Source organism: Brachionichthys hirsutus, unplaced genomic scaffold (genome assembly GCF_040956055.1).
Source record: "Brachionichthys hirsutus isolate HB-005 unplaced genomic scaffold, CSIRO-AGI_Bhir_v1 contig_202, whole genome shotgun sequence".
In the NCBI taxonomy this organism is placed as follows: Eukaryota; Metazoa; Chordata; class Actinopteri; order Lophiiformes; family Brachionichthyidae; genus Brachionichthys; species Brachionichthys hirsutus.
This window is the reverse complement of record NW_027180319.1, coordinates 227,089-248,780: the sequence shown is the minus strand read 5'-3', so window position 1 is coordinate 248,780 and position 21,692 is coordinate 227,089. Positions and strand designations below refer to the sequence as shown.

At 41.6% G+C, this 21,692-nt stretch overlaps 1 protein-coding gene across 1 annotated transcript in view; it reads right to left on the bottom strand.

Moving 5' to 3' along the window:
• Positions 1-21,639, bottom strand: part of LOC137912622 (A-kinase anchor protein 13-like) — a 45,091-nt gene extending 23,452 nt beyond the window's left edge. Inside the window, exons 1-9 of the mRNA XM_068756759.1 lie at positions 21,554-21,639; positions 12,037-12,091; positions 8,044-8,189; positions 5,947-6,308; positions 5,639-5,686; positions 3,655-3,832; positions 3,293-3,395; positions 532-574; positions 186-300 (exon numbers count right to left, since the gene is read on the bottom strand). Coding sequence (XP_068612860.1) covers positions 186-300; positions 532-574; positions 3,293-3,395; positions 3,655-3,832; positions 5,639-5,686; positions 5,947-6,308; positions 8,044-8,189; positions 12,037-12,091; positions 21,554-21,625 — 1,122 coding nt within the window. The 5' untranslated portion in view covers positions 21,626-21,639. The remainder of the gene's footprint in view (positions 1-185; positions 301-531; positions 575-3,292; positions 3,396-3,654; positions 3,833-5,638; positions 5,687-5,946; positions 6,309-8,043; positions 8,190-12,036; positions 12,092-21,553) is intronic.
• Positions 21,640-21,692: the final 53 nt, after the last annotated feature.

Below are 21,692 nucleotides of genomic sequence, written 5' to 3'. Positions count from 1 at the left end.
GTAGATGTTCCAAAATGCTACTTAGCTCACCAGTTAGGCGTCACTTGCAAACTTTGTGTGGATAAAATAGCATGGTGCAAGTGTGATTTAAAGTGTGAGTAAAGTGTTGGAGATGGTGTCATTATTCAACCTATAGCTATATATGTTACAACAGAAATATAAATCAATACTTATTTTTTCCTCACCCTGGTCTTTTTGTACATCTTGCTCTTGAGGTAGCTGAAGGTCCGGCTGACTTTTGTAGTTTGACTCTTTGCCTCGGTGTCGCTCCGCAGAGGGCCAGGCTCCTCTTCAGATATACTGGTAGACACACACACACACACACACACATTTCCTTTTATATCAAACGGCTGCAATCATAAGGTTCACCTGTTCTGAAAATGATTCATTACAGCACTATAAATGTTCCATGGATAACCATGTGACTGCTCACAAGAACCTCCCCACAGCTTCTTTATGAGACTATAAAGATCCCAGTTGAAGCAAAACAGCCTATTTTGCTGTTCTATGCATGTGCCGATGTGGACTAACCTGTATGCTACTGACCCTGAGGTGCTGGAAAATGACCTCATACCTGGAAAGAAATAAGACAACAAGATTCAGGTTTTTATGTATGCATTTTCCATCTCTGGTGATGAGTCTCCTTCCTGGCTCTATCTGAAGCTGGGAACCAGCATGTTATAATATTTCTCCCTTGATACAGTAAACTAATGACCTCTCTGACCCTGCAGCATGCACAACGAATTGACAGTTTCAGGCCCAGTTGGACAAATTGGGCAGAAAATTGAATAATCCATGGCTTCCTCTCCTTCAACAGTTACCTTTTAGCAAGGTATTTAACATTACGTGCCTAACAGAAGCTGTGTTGAAGCCAAAATCAAATTGACTCTGGCACTGATACGGACCGGCAGGAGAGCTGATGTACCGCTTTCAGGTCAATTGCAATACAGGCTGCTGTGATACTGGCACAAAAGAAAGTGTTGCAGCATACACGTGTAATTCATGGCATGCATTTCAATATCCAGTACATTTTTCTTTCAAAAATAACTTCTCGTAGTTAATTGATTCTGCATTTTGCTATTCACACAGCAACAATATTTCTAGCTTGATTTGATAAAAGCTCGACCAGCACATTGGGTTTCCTCTCAAAGACTTAATGACTGACTTGACTAAGCAGAACAGAACAGGCTAGAATAGAATAGAATAGAATAGTTGAAGCATAATGGAAAGGATAAACTGTACTTGGCCAAATAAATACCGAGTCTATTTATTTGGTAACAGTTAAAAAAAAGCATGCATCATTTCTGGGAAACGAGCCTACCTCCTCCTAAACAATTATTTCAACCCAACATTCCGACACAGTCAAACGCAGAATGGGATCAGGAAGAGCAAAGACTGGGAGACAATCACCAATGAAAGTATCTCACAGACTCATATTTATCGGGAGGAAAAGAAAGGGGTTTCCACGTTTCACATCTACCGTTTATGGCTACTCTTTTTTCCCCTCTTTCAAAGACTAATCTAAGCAGAGGCTGTCTAAATGTTCAGTTGGGTAGGGGATAGGAGGAACAAACAATTTATAAGAATTATTAATACAAAGCTTGCTGCCTGGGTGAGATGTGTTTGATGCAAGCGCAGTCTAATTGCACTTTCACACTGCAAGTAGCGTCACATCAGCAGTAATTAGTGTCTCCTTCATGTTTGTCGCAGCTGAACTTTGGTGCTTCATCACCTTTCAGCCTCTATTTGTGTTGGAGTGTGTTTTTATTTCTGTTACTGGATAAACATAAACTGTATGAATGTACTCACCGAGTGTAAAATGACAAAATACTGAGGCCACATGTACAGTATATGGGAAATGCTTAAGGATATCCAATAGAACACATGATGTAATATAAGTTAGTACCACTCAGTCTTGACTTCATCTACGAGAACACGCAAGGATCTTACTGTAATGAAGTTGAAAGCTTACAGTTCAGCAGTGTGCAGCGATTTGGCTGTGTAAATGTTGTGTAACGTCTCAGAGTGTCTGTAGGTCGTTCACACAACACACATTTCAGCCAAAAAGGGAGGATGCTGTTTTTTAGGGCTGAAAAGGCAAACTTTTGAAAATGCCATGCTATTGTTGTTGCGCACAAGGACAGACCATAGATGCACTCAGACCGCCGTGTTTCCTAGATGCACATCGCGGTTCCTGCCAGCCTTATTTGCGCACACAGACAGTAAACAGGCGACTCTGGACAGAACACCTACAATAAACACTGTCACACTGTCTACGATGTAAATGTTCTCCAGCTCAAAGGATTTCCTTCACCCACCCAACTCCTCACCCTGTGAGGACAGCGGTATCATTACTTTAATGTTCACATAGTGAATAGTAACGGCTTCGGGTGACACTCATTCTGGGGCGATCCAGGAGAACAGGAACAGCTATTGGCTTTTGTTTTTTTTCTAACATCACAGCTATGTTCAAATGTAGCTAAATTTACACTACATTACTTACTCAAGTTATCATCATCATCATTATCACTAGACAAAGAGTCGCCATAACTGAATTGAGACTTAGATTTGGTGAGGATTGGGGAAAAGCTGAAAGAGAAGGAAATGCGCCTCTTACGTCTCAGGCGTCCCACTGCTGGAAGGAGCAGAAGGGAAGAACCACAGCAAGAATTGACTTAAGAACCTTTAGAATGACAGTAAGGATGGTGAAGAAAATCCTACACTCCCTATATTGGCATCGATCTTTGAAAGACCCTGCCCGCCTACACGGTGTGTTCCAATTTGTTTTGACCAATCAGACCTCTGCTGAAGTTGATGGTGGGTGGAGCCATGATGGAGTCATATGAGGTCACCAAACCACCATGCTTAACAGTTGTAACCTCTCATTGCTCCTCTCTTGCAGTAAAATATATCAAAAGGTCAGACAGGTCAAATACAGTCTGAAGACTCCCACACAGACAGATAGGCATTACGCAAATAAGTGAGCTACAGAGGACCATCGGTGTCAGGCTCATGAAGAACGGACAGAATCGTTTTTTTTGTAAACAACCATCTGTGATTCCAGGAAAACAAAAGTAAACAATCTACTTTTTGAGTTACTTTAGTAAAGTTGAAATTCTACTCAGAGCCTATAATGCCTTGAGCATGTGAAGTACACTTAAACTTCTAGATTTCAAAATCATTGACTCATGATGCTGACTTATGACATTGAAGTAAGATAATACTAATAAAATTAAAAAACAGCGACAATGAATAAAAGAGCAGAAAACAGGAAGGCAGCCTCCCAACTCACCATCGATGTCCCTCTGGCTAATGGCAAGCATAGATACAGACTTGGTGAGTGGCAGGGTCATGGGGGGGCAAGTGTTCCTCAGAGGTCGATATCTTCTTGATTTCTGAAGACAGAGAGACAAGACTGAATCAATCAAGGTGCCAAACAATGTCAAAAACAAGGATGTTAAAACAGGATAATAACATAACCAGCTACTTAATGGAAAATAAGGACAAAAACAATCAAAGTGTAGTTGTGAATGCGAGTTCATAATAAGTTTTGATTTTTGGGCTGGCAATGTTTTGGAGGATCTTATGGAGCCGACGGTGTGGCAGTGTAAAAACACGGCATCTAACGGACCAAGGTTAAGTGTGTCAGCTGACCAGGTCATGCATTCTGCTGTGCTCCTCAAGGTCATCCTGCTCCTCTGTCAGAGAAACCAGGGAGCCCTTGTGATCGCTGTCCTTCCGGGGCATTGCTGGCGGCTCCAAGATTTGGGGCACCTGGGTGGTGGGGCTCCTCAGCTCTTCCTGAGCCCTACTGAGCCCTTCGAGGCTGTAGCTGTATGGAAAAACAGAAATCAGAGGTGACCCAAAAGAAGGAATGGCTGCGCTGTATACTTATATTCCACTAGTCTCTCTGGAATATTCATCACAGCTTCCTGTGACACACAGCCGGTGCTGCTTCAAACACAAGCACACACAGACATGCACACGTGCACCTGTTGCCACACACACGCAAAGCTGGTCCCACACAGTGTTTAGCTAGCTGAGTTATCACTGGGGTCCAGAGCAGATTTACAGCTGAAGCAGTTGTAAATGACTTCCAACATCAGCATCGGCATGGAGAGCTCTGCGGCTGTGATTTACAAACCCAATTACATCGATCTATGACTGCAAATAAGAAGCCTTGAAAAATCCAATGCAGTGATCATGGAGGAAAACTACAGCCACATTTCAGGATGAGCTATAACACAGGGCGGCAGCTCTATCCTCTGCAGGACAGACTCAGTGAAAGACACAGCTGCAGCGGTAAATCTCTCTTATCTCGAGCCCCTTTCTTTGCATGGCGCTGCCTTATCCAGCCAATCATCAGTCAATCATCAGTCAAGCATCACTAGAACCTAAACCGGACTAAAAGAGAATCATCACTTGGGGATTATCAGTGACTAACAGGGGGGGCAGCACTCCAGTACTATGGTATCTATCTACCATACTAATGCCTGCATCCTGCCAGCATTATTGCATATGATGCAACAGAGCCAAAAATATCATAATTACTGAAACACAAATAGCGCCAGCAGCTGCTGCAGCTTCCTACTGTGGGAAATGACTGACTGACCCGCAGGGACATTCATACATTCACATGCTTACAGGCATATATGGCATCAAATAGCAAAAATGCAAATCAAACAGCATGTAAAAATGCCTTACTCGATGTAGGTCAGAATGTAAGCACACACTCAGAGACAAACTGTACCTGAGGGAACCAACTACTCCCACACCGTGGCTGTGGGGAGTATCGGGGGGGCACCAGCTGATGCTAACAAAGAGCAGGGTGGATGGGTTAGTCTGGAGGAAGAATGGAGACTGAGAAAAGGGAATGTATGGCAGAGTAACAACGGCAAGGATAGAGAGGAGGTGAATATGGTATATTAATCAGAGCATGACAGATGCGGAGGTGGGTTGATGTTATTAGCCCTGATTAGCTAATCAGAGATAAAGATGCAGCATGAATGCCACAATGACATTTTCACTGCACGGCTATTGTGGAAAACTGAAGTTACAATAGCAATGATGTTCATGTATCTGCATGGTAACGGTAAATCATGACACATCAGCCATCATCATATGTGGTATCTGATATGCCGAAGTCATTTTAAGCACAGGAACATTAAATGTTACGGTTTATTTGAGCTCATTAAAAGCATCTCATCTGCCAGAGCTTACTGACCAAGTTTTATTTTAACTAATCAAATTTCCCATCTTGATCCATATTATTTATCAATGTAATCACTGAATTCAAAACTCATCTAATGTCTTTACAGTGTGGAAAAATCCCATAAAAAAGCTGATTGCACAAAGAAAGAACAACATTCTCAATCTACAGGCAACACGGCCCTCTAAACCTGCAGCACTGAACTCCCTCCTGGAGATGTTACCACTGTAATACAACCCCCCGCTGTGCCTCAGTCATCTATTTGCCCCACACACATCCTGATGAGGGAAGAGGAAGCAACATTTTTCAGGCCATTCTCATGCAGGGATGCAGCACAGTGCAGCGGTAGTTCAGCATGCATAGGGCAAGGCAGGGGACCAGACAAAAGCTGCACTCAATGCAAAACTGGTAAATGTGACTCATTAGTACCTTCTCCTGTGAAATACCGGCTTCCTCTCACGAGGGCTACAGGTGGAACTGGAGGTGATGGATGAGACAGAAATGAAGTGATGGATATTGGGTTAGATGATTTGTGATATGGAGAGTCACGCTACCAATGGCAAGAAAAGGAAACACTCAACACTAACAGATTAACATCAAGCTCTAACAAACCTGACATCTGCATCTACTGAAAACCGCACGTAACGCCAAGGACAAAAGAACGGCATTCCTTTTTGCCAATTAATGAAAGTATCCATAATTCTGAAGTATAATCTAGTATCCTTTTCCAGTCTCACCTCCGCTGGTTCATCTCCGCGTCTCCTATGTTGTTCTTTCCCGGCCCCCAGCTGTGGCGACGAAGAGGCGACAGGGAGCGAATGCTGTTCCGGAGGAGACAAGACCTCCGTGGCACCTCTGTCACTCGGTCTTTGGCTTCTTCAGCTTCTCTTGCTGCACCTCCTCCCCCTTCACCACTGTCCAGTCCTGCAGCACCAGGAGCCGCAGTCCGGATACCCTCCTCTGGGCTCCAGCTACATTCCGGGCCCTGGCTGCCCTCGGGACTGGAGCTGGATGGGCCGACACTGACTGTGTCGTCTGTGGAGGAACAGGAGACGGACACCTCGCTGGTACTGTCTCCTCCCGTTACTGCTTCCTCATTCTGCAGACATTCAGCAAACATAATATTATCATTTAAAAGCATTTTTTGAAAATGAAACCACTAAAAAGTGTTAATCATGAACCACAAGAATTGATCAATTAATTAAAAAATTGCTCCGCTGTAATGAAATATTCACAGATGTATTTTTTTAAGGAACCGTGTGGAAAAATAGCCTTTTTACTTCCATCCTACATTTAATCAATTAACACTTCAGCAGAAAAACTAAACATGAACTTCAGTCCCATCCTGGTGCGTTGATTTCTCTATGAAGTAACAAAGGCCACAGAGGACTGCCTTGAATATGTCTGCAGACCATTGTCACTGTTATATCACACATAAAGCCGAGGACAATAATGGAACAGAATAGCATTAAAATAAAACAGAATTGAACAGATGTCTCTCAAATTACTGTTGATTACATGAGGTCACATTGTTCATACATCAGCCTTTCCTCACTGAAGCATGTGATGAATTAAGAGAATGCTAGAGAGCTATTTAAGCCACAGGAATGGGATATAATGAGGAGCAAATGACAAGGCTTAGGGATAATGAGCCGGAGCCACGTTATAGCGGTGCTGACATTAAGAACAACACCCGTAAATGACGGCAACCTTGCGAAAGCCAAACTTTGCTACGTAAAGGTTTTTTTTAGTTCTCCACTGATGAGAATAATAAGTTAGTAGTTAACAAGGACACATCATATAGTTTGTGCAAAATCATTATCAGCATTTTTGTCAATGAGAAAATGCTAATCTTTGTCCGACTTTGTTCCTTGCACCATCCTGACCTGCGCTCTGTTATTCTGTTCAAGCAATGAGTTTGTGACATCACGGAAACAAATCGCATTGGTGTATTCTCTTTGGCCTGAGTCTGGTGGGAAAGAGCTCTTGCATGCACACATGCACACACACACACACACACACACACACACACACACACACACACAAGTATTGTAGAGTCCATTTAGAGCTAATTTGGAGGTGTGAGCTTTAACTGGGCCTATTGTGCTGGCAGCTGCAGTGCGAGAGCTGAGCATAGAGCTGCTTCTGTTGGAGAACCAGGGAATGAAAGCGTTGCTTTATGCGACACGCACTGTTTCCTCTGGGAGTGACAGGATGCAGGAGTTTATGTGTTGGAGTCTATACGTTCAAATCCCATGTGATGTGACTGCGGTGTAATGTGAGTCCACCTGTCTGGAACAAGAAAGATGAGGAATCTTCAACTCTCATGTATTTCAATTATTCTATGACTTTAGACAATGCTTCTGTTGTCATATGTAATCGGAATGGAGTATTTCATGTTTCAGTATCTTGTACCAAGGCCCCACTGCCTTGGTACAAGATACTGAAACGATACTGTTGAATTAATGCTTCGTAGTTGTTTGGAGTGTCAGCTTTTGACTACTTACAGATAAAAAGCCAACCACAGGCTGACAAGATAACTGCTTCATATACTGTATAATACCCGCAGGACTAGCTGAGGTGGGTGGGGGGATTCAAAACCAAGGCAATTTGCATTATGAAATGTGTGTGTATAGAAGAAATGGGTTTATGCTTCATTGATTTTTTTTTCATTTTACTTTAGTGCTTTTTCTAGTTATTTTCTACCTCCAGTTATTCGTGTGCAATGCAAGTATTCAAACCACATCTCCGCTCTAATCATGAAAAGTGGCTTATATGAGAGGACAATTTTCAGGAGGTATATTTTGTGGAAAAGGTAAAGAACAGAGTCCGACCTTTCTGAAAATGCCGTCATATCCTGGCTCTGCGTTCAAGAAGCTCTCTATGTCGCTGCCAGAGTCTCTGTGAGCAGTGGAGGGGCGGCTGGTGCCACTTCCGGTTCTGCTGGGCAAACGGGGTGATGCTGAGGACTGAGAGGATCCTAAAAGACACAACAAAACACATTAACCTTTAAATAAGACCGAGGGGGGGGGCGCAATGTTACACAGAAACGGTCAAACTTGAGCTACCAGAAATATTTATATATATTGTTTCTATTTTTCCATCCCTCCTCTAAAACATAAGGACATCTGTTAGACGTCAGCGAAAAGACTCCTGGGAATCTGAGGAGGTGTGAAAATCTGTGTGGATCAATAGCCGACTGTCCTGACTGACACTGCAAAGGCAAACAATGGATGTTTGTGTTTTCAGGGTGCAGTGCTGGAGACAAAATGTTTTAAACCAGCTTTCACCACACACATCACTAGTCATCATCATCATAGGACCCACTGGACATTCTGCAGCGTTTTGTCTTTTAAACTATGAATGATTGTTTCACACGGTTGAACCGTTGCAGAGATATTGTGCAGCATGTTAGTGCATCATAAGTCACCACTTTCCCACTTGAATCACAGCCAGAAAATAAAATGTTTAAGCTACAAAAACAATTTTACAACATCGCTCCCACTGTAAACACTTGACCTAAGACCTCAGTTCAGTATTATCTGTCACATCCCAGGACTATTTGATCATAGCAACTCACCACGAGCCATTCCGGGGTTCAAACATGCCATTGCAAATCCTATGAAATGCCTTTCATTTGTACTTTTCATTCTCTTTTTTGAATATATAGGGACGTCAATCTAAGAGCGGAAGACGGCAGCTTAATACAGTGTACATGCATAGAAATCAGCTTTCTTTAACCAGATGCCGCTGGATGAGATAACTTCCTGAGAATGTTATTTTGCATCATTTCTGAAGTCTATTTTCACCACACAAAAAAGCAGAAGTTATTCTTTGTTCCTCAGGAACAATTTCCCTACTGAATATGAATCAGAGGAAGTTCCTATTAAGAAGGACCTGATCTCTACTTGAAAATATCGACAATAAATAATCAAAGATGGCAATGAAGACATGCGACAGCATGCAGTGGGAACTGTCAGCTGCAGTGAAAGACTTGTTAATATTCACGTGCTTTTACATACTACACTAGTTCATTTCACTAATTAACACAACCTTAACCCAAGAAGATCAACCAAAAGCTGCAAATATGTGACTCAGAAAAACTTGCATCTCAACAGTGGGGCACAGAGCTTATAATGGGCAACAATACATCGATAAATAAAACTAGCAATATTAAATTAACCTGACCTTTGTCAGGTTAATCAGCAGTATCAGCAGTTTAAGCGTTTATACAGAAATTATGACCAGCATGATATTCGCAGGGCAGGAACGACAGGTCCTTGTATCTGTTACATAATCACTGAGCAAGAGTAAATTAAAGTCACACACAGAGCCTCATACAGTCGGTCGACTCACGCCATCTAAAGTAGCTGCTCTATAAAACGCTGGCTGAGATAATAAAGTAGTGGTGACAAAAGTGGATGCCGGGAATTTTTCTCAGATTCCACACCATCACACCTGTCCACCAAACAGTAGCAGGAGACTGTGAGCTTTGACAGCTGTCTTATACTATCCCTTTCAAACAGAGTGACCCACCTCAAACACAAACACACACAGACACACACACACACATAGACAACAGATGAAAGGGCCACCGATGGCCATTTTTTTCCCAAGTTAGGGGTATGGTGAAAGAAACAGTCCTGTAGATAGTGGTGGAGAGCTGGCTCGTCATCTGGAGAAAATATTTTGTAAATGATTCTTGACCATTGTGGGATTGGTTCAGTTACAAGCTGTTTGCCTCTAACTTTATGGATATTGATAATGCCTGACCAAAAATTACATAATGATATCCACCATGAGATTCAACAAATATCAAAACCTGATCTGAATCAAAGTCACTTTCCACATCTGGTGATTCAGAAATATTTAAATTTAGAGGATGCAGAAAAAGTCCAACTGTGGGATGTCAAGAATAATAATAATGTTACACACCCGCAAAACGTAAAATTGCAGGTGACAGCATTTCGATTAGGGGTTCATTTTAAAATATTGTGAAAGAAACATGCTTTACATTGAGTGACCGCCAACATTCTCAGGCATAGACAATCATTTATTCACTAGTCTCAATAAACCTGACAGCAGACATGTCTGGGTCAGCATTTCCTATACTCTAAGAACAGTTGAGTCATATTTCACTGACAGACATTTTAAAATGCATTATATTATCTGCATTCACATATCCTCCTCTGCTGCACTGCTCTGTGGAGTCCCACACTGGGTCCATCCTCAGACCACTCATGTTTCCACTGTACACGCTTCCTCCCGGTCATCTGCTAAATTGTTTTCGTGATGTGTCATACAACATGCTAAGACGTGTTTTTCTACAACAACCAGTAGCTTGAATGCTGTCCACCCTCTGACTGGTTAGCTGCCTTTAAAGACTGCATGACTCTTACATCAAAAACTGTACCAGAGAACTTTGTTTCTTCTGATCAGCTCTCACTTTAGCAACATGTTTATGTCCCTCTTTTTCTTAAAGACTGAAGGACTTGGATTAGAATAGTGAAAGAGAAAGCGGTTTTTCCACAAAAGAGGAAATCCCACCCTTACTCAATCCTACAATTTATTGCAGTTTCACTAAATAACTGTTTCATTATTATTCTCTTTCCCATTGTTCATTCTGTATTTCCTCACCAAATCAAAATCCTTCTCTTTCTTTCTCAGACTGTTGATTCATCTCTTTTCCAGCAAAGATAAAGCACAGCCTGTTTTCTGCCTCGTTATGTTGATCTGTCTTCAGACTGGTTTACTAATAATAATACTTCTGATATATATACATACAAACACACACATACAGACAGATACTTATTTTATAAACATCTATGCATTTTCCATATGGAGAATTCTCTTGCAGTCATTCTTCACATACTGACAGAACTACACCTACAATAGTCACAGTCCACAGTTCGGTGCAATGACACGTTAACCAGTGCTGTTTTTAGCCACACTAGCAGTGTGGCACTAGAAATAGGAAGACGCCAAACTCAGACAGCCTGTGAAACATTAGCATTTCCACTGCGAGGATATTATGCTTCACCTTTAACTCAAAGTACCACTTTAAAAAGCTGCTGGGTTTGGATTCTTGCTACCAGAACAAATTGGTTATTAAATTAAGAGATACACTGAGATGAGTAATATGACCACCATGAGCAACTCCCACAGCTGCTGAGCTAAATGCCAGATCCCATTCTGCTGATACCATGAGACACGGAGGCTCATTTTAATTTGGAAGTTGCAGGGTCACATGCAAAAATAAGGTCAAGTGAAATAGCCTGAACAATAAGGGCCTTATGTAGCACGCAGGGAGATCGATCCCTGTGTGTATGCCGTTAGAAAATAAAGCCGCATCACCACACATCTAAACTATGCAGCTCTATTAATGGTCAAAAACTTGACACGCAACTTTCGACTTTTCACCCACGTACTTTACACTTACTAAATTTGCTGTTTTTCATTCCTCCAACTATCCTCCTGCATTTTATCAAGCCCAGTGGATGTTCTAAAGTTTTGACTTTTTGAGCCCTAACTATCAGTCCCTGAGGATCTCTTACAGGGCATTATGTCAGTGATACTTGAATCAGATTGAGTCTCCTGACCAAATATCAACATGCTATCACAAGCAAATATTGTATTCAACAACCAGAGCCAAAATATGCTGCGGTGTCTTTATTGCCAATTATGACCCGCTTTTGGGCATAAAGAAAAAACAAACTTTTTACAAGTATGGCTAACAGCACCATATATTAATACACTTATTAAAGTTATTGGAAATCGTTTCCCTCTCTGAGTAGAAGTGTTAGAGAATGAAAAGCAGTAACGCTTACCTGAGTGTTGAGTGCTGTGCGGCTGATGGAACGACGCCTCTCTGTCTCGGTGGATCTGCAGTGGAACAGGAAGACACTGAATCAGCCTCAGTGACATGTGATCATCACCCACAGAGAAATAATGATGCAGACCAGTTTGTCAGTTAGGAAGTGTGGCTCGACACACAGGATGGGAGGCAACGATAAGACTCTATTCCACATCAGCAGACTTAAGACCATTTGTTGGATTTAGTGGCTATGCTCCAGCCATCTCCTAGAAAAGGTATTGGGTAAGATCTAGCCTTAGTCCGCTCTCACAGACACTCAGACACACACAGCCTGTCGAAGATCTGCGGTTGCCAACACTGCGCTTCCTCTCTGGACTGAATGTCTACACAACAGCTGTGTGTGGATGTGTGTGCCAGTTAGAAAGCTGGATTTAGCTTAAAACCCCACAGGGACCCCGCTCTTCAAATGCTGATACAAAAGCTTTGACGGTTTGACTGAAGCACCACAGATCTGACTGACGCCTCTGAATGTAAGGCTACAGAGACCTAGAGACACCGACGTGAACTCAATGACATGTTAATGCTGGTGATGAGCTTTGATTGAAACGCGTCTCTCAACCAAGCAAAATGAATCGATCTATGAATCTACGAGGCCAACATCACAAAAGCTGAGCTGAGATAAGACGGCAGCGGATCGAGAAGCACAGCGGACCACAGCTGCAGCCCATTTATTAGCACTGACAACTGTACAAACTGTTAAACATAGGTAAACAACCCGTCATTTCCGAGCATCTCAGAAAAGTTATTTAATTAAGTCTTATTCTTTAAATGATCAGTTGATTTATTTGAAGAATCCTGCAGGAATGGCAGAGTTTAACTTTCCAACCAAATAAAATCCTTTACACCTTCGTCCAAAGCCAGTCCCTCGAGGAGCACACAGCACAGAACTGTTGTCAGAACCATGCCCAGTTGCCTCATTTCTCATTCACTCAAATAAATTTACAGATGCATAAATTCTTTTTTAATATAACGACGTTTTCAAATATATTGGATTCATTACACAGAAATAAAAAATATTTTAAGCCTGTTCATTTTAATTTTGATAGCTATGGATTACGTCTAACAAAAATATTTCATCTGATATCTGAAAATATTGGAATACTGTACTTTATTAAATCAGTCAAAAAAAGATTTATAACACTAAATTCAGAGACTTCACACAGCTTGGATCCTGGGCATCCACTGTTCATCCAGACTCTGGGACATTAACTCAAATACAAAATGTACTTTCATGTATAAAAGTGGACATTGGTCCACTGAGCAGTCGTACATTTCTTCCTTTCACTAGCCCCGGTAAGACTCTTCTGATGTTGGTAGGTTTTAGGAGTGACTTGTGTGTACTGAAACAGATCCACAGTATTTATCTTGCATAAATGAAATATTCCAATATTTTAAGATATATGCTTTTCAAACATTTAATTCGACAATAATGAAATCACTGGATGGGCTTAAAATTGGTTTGCATCGACCATATATACATGTATATATGAATTTAAATTTAATTAATCATTGATTGCTCTTGTACCATCAAGATGATGCAAATATGACCAAATGCTTCTCAAATAACTTGGTATTAATTCACAATAAAACATAAGTGTAAAAGTGACTAAATCTGTTTCCATTAGCTTAGCAGAAAAATTGTAATACAAATGTTAAATCTAGCCTGGCCCCATCTGATTTCGGGCTCCCCTAAAGGTCATTAATTAACAATAAATAATCAATAGATTAATTAACACAACAACCAAAGTGCAACAACACAAATCTATGGTTTGGTGAGAGTGAAAGATAATAATCACTTCAGATATTTGTCTTTTTTTCATAAATTGCATTAATTGGTTAACTACAAATAAATGTACACACTTCTTTGTCTTTCTACTCTTTGAATCATAAATACTTACTAACTTTTCTTAAAAATAAAATTCTGTTTTGATTCTATTTATGTACTCAAAAGCACAAGACAAAACAAACCAGTGAGGTTGACCCTCCCAGAATGCTGTGGGGTGAGGGTGCTGGGCTCAGCTTCTCAACAACTACGGTAAGCCTCAACTGCCCCACAGCACGCGACCAACAAGGCTGCCGAGACCCTCAAACACTGAGCTCAATTGTCCAGACCTGGGAGTGTGTGTGTGTGTGTGTGTGTGTGTGTGTGTGAGAAAGTAACTGCTGTGACCATCCACTTTTACATTCCTACAAACGGACAGGCACTATACCAACTGGCACTATGTACATGCACCTCCATCAAACACGTGTTCATGCATGCACACACACATTACAAACACTTGGGCTCCTTTTCTCACTCATCAACTCTTACATGCACGCTACAAAAAAAAAAATCTCACACACACACATACCGACACATGCACAGACAGCACACACAGGCCTTTCTCTTTTCTCACAGCTGTGTTCGGATATCAAATGGAGCTCCCTGAGAGAGAACAAACACGCTGACGAGGAAAGATTAGCTGCTCACAGAGGGCGCCTGAACACACAGACACACACACACACATCCATATAGACACACAGAAATACACACACAACTGCTCAGAAGTCGATTGCCGGTGTTGCAGGCTAGATGGCGTGACCTTACAACAGAAAACAGCAGAACTTCAAACAAAAATCAAAGGTTTGAAGCACAGATTAAGGCCGAATTAAAGGAAACAGCAGCTTCAAGTGTTTGAGGTTTACACACACAGGCACAAGAACCGCCGGTTGTTTAAAGGATGAGTGAGCTTACATTATCAAGTGTGCCACAGTTTGCAAAAGCGCACATTGTGAATCCATACATGAATTGACTTGTGAAGGTAAATATACCGCAGCGCGCGCTATAGGTAGATGTGCATGGTCATTGTGCCACAAAGTTAAGTTGATACAACTTAAAGAATAAACCGTGTCAGGAAACCAAAGGGATAAATCATCAGACTGACCAAACTCATAATTAGACTTGGCATTATGCAAGATGTGCATAATTTATGCAAGAAAATTATGCAAGATGTGCATAATTTTCACGACAGTGGCTCATATTCAAAAAGATGCTCAATCCTCAAAAGTCAAATCGCCAATCAAGGGTGCTTCACAAACGACTCGTTGGACCCAATGCTAAACAAACCACCACTTGGAAAATAAAAAGCTCCATCAAGGACGGGTATAAACCAGACAAGGCATCAGCGCAAAGAAACACAGCAAAGTTTGGTGGAATCAAAGCAAAAAATGCTGAAAACATTCTCAGAAAATAATATTCAAGCCGAATTTTCATTCATTTTAAAGTCGAGTAGAATCATATTCTTGAATCAAGTAAATAGTGGAAGATCAGTATGTGAGAACATTCGTTTTCCCCATTAAAAAAACAAAAGGGATACAGTTACAGCCAGTTAGCAGGCACCCAATTAACCAGTTTGCCAGCTATACAGCCAGCCAACGACTGTTCCAGCCAGTTAGCCAAGGACCGAAGAACAGATCCTCCAGCGAAAGCTGGCAGCCCAGAATCAGAACAGCCCAGTGCATATTTGTAGCGTCGGGGGAATCTACGCAGTACCCAGTAAAAACACATCTGGTTTAAAAATAAAAAGGCGGGCTGGTGTGTGTGTGTGTGTGTGTGTGCCGAGGCAGGCAGGACTTGGACTGCTGCCTGTTTTCTAAACAGGCATGCAGCCAGAGAGGTTCCACAGCACTGGAGGATGCCATGGTTGGCAGGATGATTGTTTCCAGCCAGGTATGTACAATGTTGTACACACGGTTTGATCCCCGGGGATACACGGCAGCTTCCCAAGGAGAGGTCGCAGCAAACCAGAGGGCAAGGTCGGTTTCTGTTGCACCTCCGGGGGTGGGCTGATTTCACCTCGCCAGACACACAGGACAAAAGCAAGCACAGCACTTGTCAGACAATGATCCAAGTGATACAGGGGGTAGGCTTTTTGATTCTATTTTATATTTGGAAACACACACATACATACACACACACACACACACACACACACACACACTGTCTGTGCCGATTCTGTTGGTGGTATAAAAACGGCAAATACTAATAGTATACAGATACAAGCATCTGCTGCCTTTGAATTATTCCAATCAGGTGTTTGGAGCATTCTGCCACTTTGACGACTCTCTTCCCCTTTCCTGATCTGGAACGACTTCTTCAAGCTAGCAAGAAACTATCATCATCAGCCACTGCTGGAAAAAACCAAAAGTGCAATTTCAGAGAGGAAGAGGGTCCGGACACGTCTGTGATGTAAAACCAGTGCAGCACCGAAAGCTGTCTAAATAAATATATATAATATAGAAGCTACTGCCTCATCTTGCAGTGTGGACAGAATAGAATGAAATGTCAGAAACACGTGATTTTCTTCCCTCTCACTCCTTTCCCTGTATTTACCTGAGTAAATGATGGGTTTATTTGACCAAACCAGAGTGAGAGACTGTTCGAACCGTGGAAAACAAGCCAAAGTGTTTCTGATGACCTTGTTCCCGTCAGGTTTCAGTGATTATAAAATATGTGAGTTAGTTAAAATAAATAATGGCAATTCAGCTTTTTGTACTATGGATTTTATTTCATTTGCTAATAGTATAGCTGTTTTTAATTTAATTTCCATATTGTTGTCGGACATCTGAGACTGTAAATCTCAGCTTGTGGGTTGATGCTGCCCACGTTGTTCCAGCTTTGATCTTTTTAGGACTATCCACACACGTATGGTGGGAATAACTTCAGCTGGACCTGGGAATGCACGAAAACGGCAAGACAAATTTGGTGTTTCCTTACTGTTACAATAATTAAAAAGATTTACACAGGCTTCTTCGGAACCAAGGGTTCCTGCACTGCACTGCACCAGCCATTGTAAAGCCTTATTTGCGACTAGTGTACTTGGTAAGGGGAGATATGATGTGTTCTATGGCTTAGGGCCAGGAGACATGATGGGATGTTGTAACGAAGTCATTTGGACAATCTCCTGTTTCCATCTGAGGCCAAAGGAACGTGTTGGTTTGGCACCTGCTTCCCCCCCCCCCCCCACACACACACACATACACACACAAACACTCATATCTCTCTCACTTTCTTTCACACATATACAAGATAATCCCTTATATTTCAACCCTCAGGTAAAAATAGAAGCTGATATCAGGAGCCGGTGGAGAGACTGACAATTGAATAGACTGAAGACAGGTGACATAGATATGCCACTTTCCTTCCCTTCTTGTTGGTAACAACCAGCATGATGGTAACCACGACACGCTGTAAGGGGCATCCAAAAATCTGATGTGGAGTTTTGGATTCCCACGCTGACAGCATTACCGTGTTAGAAGTGACCAAGTTACATTTTTACTGTGTCAGTAATGTCAGATTCATTCATATCATATTCAAATAACTAAACAAATTGAGTTAACAAATGATTTGCATTTCCACACAAAACCGTTGGACCAACCACACACGTCACAAAATGTGACTTATAAAGTGGAGAATGATCATTTGATGAATCAAGAGGGCCGCAGCAGGGCAAAGAAAAATAATCAGGAACTAAGAAAGGAACAAATGAAAGCAGCCAGAAACTTCATCTAATGTTTTGAGCTGTGGATTTACAGACATTCCAGAGGAGGCATCTGTTGATCTAAACTAAAGTATCAAAAACCTTGGTGGAAGCAGGTTCTTGAAAGTGTGTTGATTTAAAAAAAAAAAACAGGAATATGCTGCTGTCCTACAACCAAATAAAAAATATCTTCTCCAGAAAGATTTAATGCAGCACAAAGCATAAAGGGTTATAGAAGTGAGAGGTTAGAGAGAAGAGATAAGAACATCTGCTCTGCAAATTTTTGTCAGCACCCACAAGCCTGACCAAATAATCCCTCAACGACCTTAAACTCCCTCATCGCATTTCATACACAGCTATTTAACGGAGACGGACTGAATGTGGGCGTCTGTGTTAGCGTCACACGCAGAATGCCCATGCAGCGTCCATCCAAAAACCGCACTCCACCCCAAAATAATCAGCACTCTGTGTCTGGAGGACCACGAACAACAACCGTGCAATCATCTCCCAGGGTGCAACACAGCAAAACACACGCTCCCTGCAGACAACTAATGCTCTGGCCGTGCACGCTGAAGCACTTCATGACAGTTATGATTGTGTTTCACGCAAGAAAGTACTTTTCCTGGGGAACTTAGGAAAAAGTGTGACCAGGCCTTTAAACCCTGGAGATCTGAAGCTGCTGAATCTCGGCACAAACTCTGCTCAACATACGTAGCTTGATGTGTGTTTAAACTCCGTTATTACTTTAATAGTACTTTTTTAAATTTCTAGATTATTTATTTGCTGCATTTTCTCTCTTTGGTAAAAAAAAACTGTTTTACCGCATCCGTTTAAATTAGTGCACGACTGCAGCACAATACACATTACAATCCCAAGCAACTCTGTTAATGTGTGCCGATAGGGTTCCTACCTTTATCAACACCACGTCTACGGCTCTCTCTCCCTTGGCACAGAGGCTGTACCGCCGTTTATGTCGCTCATACATTTTCCTTTAAGTATCCAGAGCAGATTCACCGAACAAAGCGTTAAAGTACAACAAAAACACAACTGAGTAGAGCTGAAGATGTCTGCTAAGCTTCACATCTGGCCACAGAAGCAGCTTTCTACCAGACTCCAGCTCAACTCCCTCCCTCCTTCTCCTCTTTCCTCCCTCCTTCTCTTCTTCCCTCCCTCCCTTTTCTTTCCTCTGTCGCCTCCAAACTTCTCCCATGACTGTGCCTGAGTCACGCCTTTGATCTCCCTCTGTGTGCATTTTCCTTCTCTCTCTCTCTCTCTCGCTCTCTCAAAAAGGCTGGGAATGTGTCTCTCTTTCCCATTCTATAAGTCAACCAGTCAAACACAACATTGTTGGGATTGTGATATGGAATTGGGAATTCTTCTGTTGATGTTATTGAATGGTCAGTGTCCGCCGTCGACGCTGAACACCCCCTGCTGGATGAGAATCACGGCCACCTGTGAGGCGCCTTCTGGGAGCGATTGAACCTCTCAGAGATGACAGTCTGGCCTGTGGCCACATCGAAAGAAGAATCAGGCAAGCTGTTACGCCAGAGCTTGTACATCATCACGTACAAGTTCCGCCACAGGGGGCAGAGCTGTGATTGGTTAGCAACTCTCTGGTCCTGCTTTTATTTCAGATGTGTTGCCTCATGTGATTCATCACATCCTAACCTCCCCAATATGGTTACAAATTATTATTATTTTAAAGATCTTGTATGCATAATTTGTACTTCTAACTACAAATGACTTTTTCATTTGTTATCTTTAACTGTTTTAAAATATGTGGTCCCCAAGGAAGGCTTTTTTCCCCATGCATGCCCTGATCAAATCAAATGAACAACAGCCTCACGTGGTTTTGAGCAATTGTTTGTTGTTTGACATTGTTTATATGTTGATGCTGAGACAATATGTCTTATTACGTCTTGACTCGGCGAGACGACTTAATTTCCCTTTACCTTAGCATCAATTAATCGCTGTCGCCTGTAGCTGGTGCAAAATATCACCGCACGTCTTCTCACATTCATGAAGAAGCGTGAACATTTCACTTCTGTTCTGGCCTCTGCCTGACTCTTTTAGAACTGTTTTTGTTTTTAAATCTCTGCATGACCTGTTACTTCAATATTTAACAGTTCTCCTTTACGGTATATCCTTGAACCTGCAATCAGCCAATCAGCTGCTAAAGAACATCTTAAAAACCAAAAGTGACGAAGCTTTTGGGACAGCTGCCCCCCCCCCCCCTGCTGCTGTTATATTTTACATTTATTTTAACCTGTACAGCACTTTGGTAAACATTGACTGGTTAAATGTGCTTTACAAATAAAGTCTGAGTTAAGTTGAGATATAGGTGCAATAAAAAGCAGCAATTTCATAGCAGGTGCATAACGGACCCTACATGACTGATTCGTGGTGAGTGAATTGAAGATAGAAAAAGCCCCAATTATAAGTAAATTGGAAAATCCAGATTTGTTTCTCAAAATGTGATGGGATCTAAATTATAACAAGACCCATCTTCAGATTTTCAAGATCCATTTGGCAGTTTCCCTGTAATCCTGCTGACAAACAGACAGGCAAAAACAACCTCCTTGGTGGAGGTAAATTCGTTGACATGCTCAGATTGCTCTCAGATAGATTACATTTTGGTGATGATACACCAAAAAGAGATTATGGATCACTTCAAAATTTCCGGTAACATTGCAGTCAATGGAGCTTCAAATTTTGCTCCTCAATATCTTGGTTGATTATTGACCGATGTTTATGGAATTGGAAATATTCATGTAGGGTGGGGGACCTCCATCTCACCACCAAATTTCATCCGGATTGGACACAGATTGCAGATACTGTCGTAATCTGGATTTTCCGCATTTACTTATAATGCAGGCTTTTAAAAAAACCAAAAAATTATATCTTGTATAATATGCATTCAATTCACTCAAGCTGCTCGGTGGAGATTTGTACACTCTGTGCTTTTCGTGTTAATACCTTTGACCGTTTGGTAACCTCACTGATCGGTCATCAATTTAACCCTCCTGTTATCCTTGGGATCAGCAACACTCTGACCAACTAAACCACCACCAGCACTCACACTGATAAAAGACAGTAGATTATAATTACTGTTGAAATAACAATTACCTACTATAACCATTAATGTTCTTGTAAACGTATTTCATATTATGTGCAACAAATGTCATTTTTCAAACAGTGTAAATAGAAATCAAGAACATTCGGAGGATACATTAATTTCTTCACCTCATCTCTTTCAGGAATGGAGTGTGCCCAACACAAGCACGACTCACAATTGTCTGTCCATCACAGAAATTTCAAAAGCACAAAATAGGCCTTTTTTCCTCTGACTGGGAGGAAAACCCCTAAAGATGGCATTTGGAGCTACATCGCCCTCTGCTGGCGACCCTAGAGTCTCACAGTCTACGTTTCTAATCTTGGAGTGAAACATCCGGCACTCAGAGCAAGCCACTGACTTCAACCACAACCCAGGAATAAACAGATCCACTCCGGTCCAGGCTCCTAAGGAATCTGTCAGTCAGCAACATTTCAGATTCTACCCAAGATTGCATCCATGTGCTCAGTTCAAACAGTAAATCCACTGCATAACACGATTCCCACAGCATGAAGTAGAGAGTTCCTGTCTGACATCTCAATAAATGAACAGGAAATGCCTAAGGCAGCATCTTATTTCTTGTTGAATATCTTTACTAAAAAAAAATAAAACTTGTTTGAGAATGACAAAATTCTATAGGAACAAATTTTGTGTCATGCAACAATTCTTACAAACGATAAAAAAGTAACTGATTACTATATATTCATAAAGAACTCAGTACTCAGTTGCTTCACAACTTTATTTGAAAGGTTATTCAGGGTCATCTGAAAGTTTGGCAAATGATAACTCATGTTCATTTAATTTAGAACAAACCAGGGCTTGATAGAGAGACAGCTTACCATGGAGACATCTGCTTCCTCTGCTGGGCCATGTTCCTTCCTCTCGGCACCAACGCTACTTTCCTCAGACATGACGACTTCCACCTCTGGAGCAATGTAGACGACACAGAATGGTGTCAATAGGAAATACTCTTAATAG